The sequence below is a fragment of the Aspergillus sclerotioniger genome, assembly GCF_003184525.1.
Source record: "Aspergillus sclerotioniger CBS 115572 chromosome Unknown BO94scaffold_128, whole genome shotgun sequence".
In the NCBI taxonomy this organism is placed as follows: domain Eukaryota; kingdom Fungi; phylum Ascomycota; class Eurotiomycetes; order Eurotiales; family Aspergillaceae; genus Aspergillus; species Aspergillus sclerotioniger.
Window position 1 is genome coordinate 1,063 of NW_020291118.1, and position 1,542 is coordinate 2,604.

Here is a 1,542-nt window from a genome sequence, read left to right on the forward strand (position 1 = left end):
TACCAGCCACTTGATCAAGGCATCATCCGGACCTGGAAGGCTTACTGGAAACGGCAATGGCTGGTTTATATGATGACTGAATATGACCGGGGATACGATCCTATAACTACGATGAACCTTTTGCAAGCGCTCCGTTGGTCAATATCTGCATGGAATCTTGATTTGAAAGATGATACAATCCGCCACTGCTTTACACGCGCGCTTTCAGATGACACTTATAATCCTATGCCTGACTCTGCTATCCTACATGATTTGACTGCTAGTCTACAGAAGTTGCAGAATACTGCACGGATTCAAGATATGATGCAGCTTGACCAGTTCTTGAATCCTTTAGAAGAGCAGGTTCATGATGCAACTACTGATATTGATGATGTTGTTCTAAGCCAGTACACTGCAGTTGAAGATGAGGTTGAAGAGGATGATGAAATGATAGAGCCTCTACCATTTATATCATCTACTAGGCCCTGCAGGCATTATATGACCTCCGCTTGTACGAAGAACAACAAAATGATGCTAATCAAGCATCTCTACACTCGCTAGCATGCCAGGAACGTGATATTCTTCGAAGAAAGGTGTTAAACACGCAGCAAAGTGATATTCGTGGCTACTTTAGGTAGAATATTCAATATAAGGAAGACCTCGATATAAGCAATTTGGTGGCGTGTCTCATATAATTGCTTATAACGTGTTTTACTGTAGTAGGCTCTTGCATCTATAAGCTACCGGGCAACTACTAGTTCCCGTTGTTTACAAACAACCGTGCCCATCCCTCTCGAGTCTCATCTCATGTATAGAGCTACCTGATGGCAGGATGAGAACCCAACGATCTGTGGTCTGGCTTGGGACCTTTGTTCTGGTCTCCTTGTTTCTCATTTGCTTCAGAGGATCTAATCCTTCCCCTGCAGTGAATGTTTTTCCTTCGCCTGATCCTCGTCCTTCGGCTATCTTCCAGAGGCCTGCAATCCCGCCCAATGCGCAGCTTATTGAGCAGACCACCAACCGCAAGGTTGCTCAACCAGACGGATTCATCCTATTGCATCGCTTGTCGAGAATGCTGAGCAGCATTCCGATCGGCTACTGGCACGCCAATCGAAAGACCCTGGCCAGGCTGTCACCGAATATCGCACTCGCTACAACATGCATCCTCCCCCGCATTTTGACAAGTGGTTCCAATTGCTAAGGATAGAGGGGTGCAGCTCATCGATGAGTATGATACGATCTACCATGCCCTGCTGCCATTTTGGGCCCTTGAACCGAAGACTATTCGCGAGCGGGCCCGGGAGACCTTGGGCTTCGACAACTCCATGATCGGGATACTCATCAGAAATGGCTCGGTGTCGCTGGCGGAAGGAGGGGCCTATGAGCAGAGCTGGCAGCGCAGCGCCACTGTCAAGATGATCAAGACCTTTGTCGAGTATCTGCCTGATATGGATCTTGTATTCAATGCTCTCGATGAGCCTCGAGTCATCGTACCAAACGAGGATCTTCAGAGGCTAGTTGCTATTGCTAAAGATCGGATCTCCCAAGACACTGTTGCAAATA

The 1,542-nt window shown here is 47.3% G+C and overlaps 1 protein-coding gene across 1 annotated transcript; it reads left to right on the top strand.

Moving 5' to 3' along the window:
* Positions 1 to 811: 811 nt before the first annotated feature.
* On the top strand, positions 812 to 1,532 carry BO94DRAFT_591584 (uncharacterized protein; the record flags this gene model as incomplete). Its single annotated transcript, XM_025616123.1, has 2 exons — positions 812 to 1,110; positions 1,187 to 1,532. Coding segments are annotated over 2 exons (645 nt in total), but the record flags the coding sequence as incomplete, so codon positions are not given.
* Positions 1,533 to 1,542: the final 10 nt, after the last annotated feature.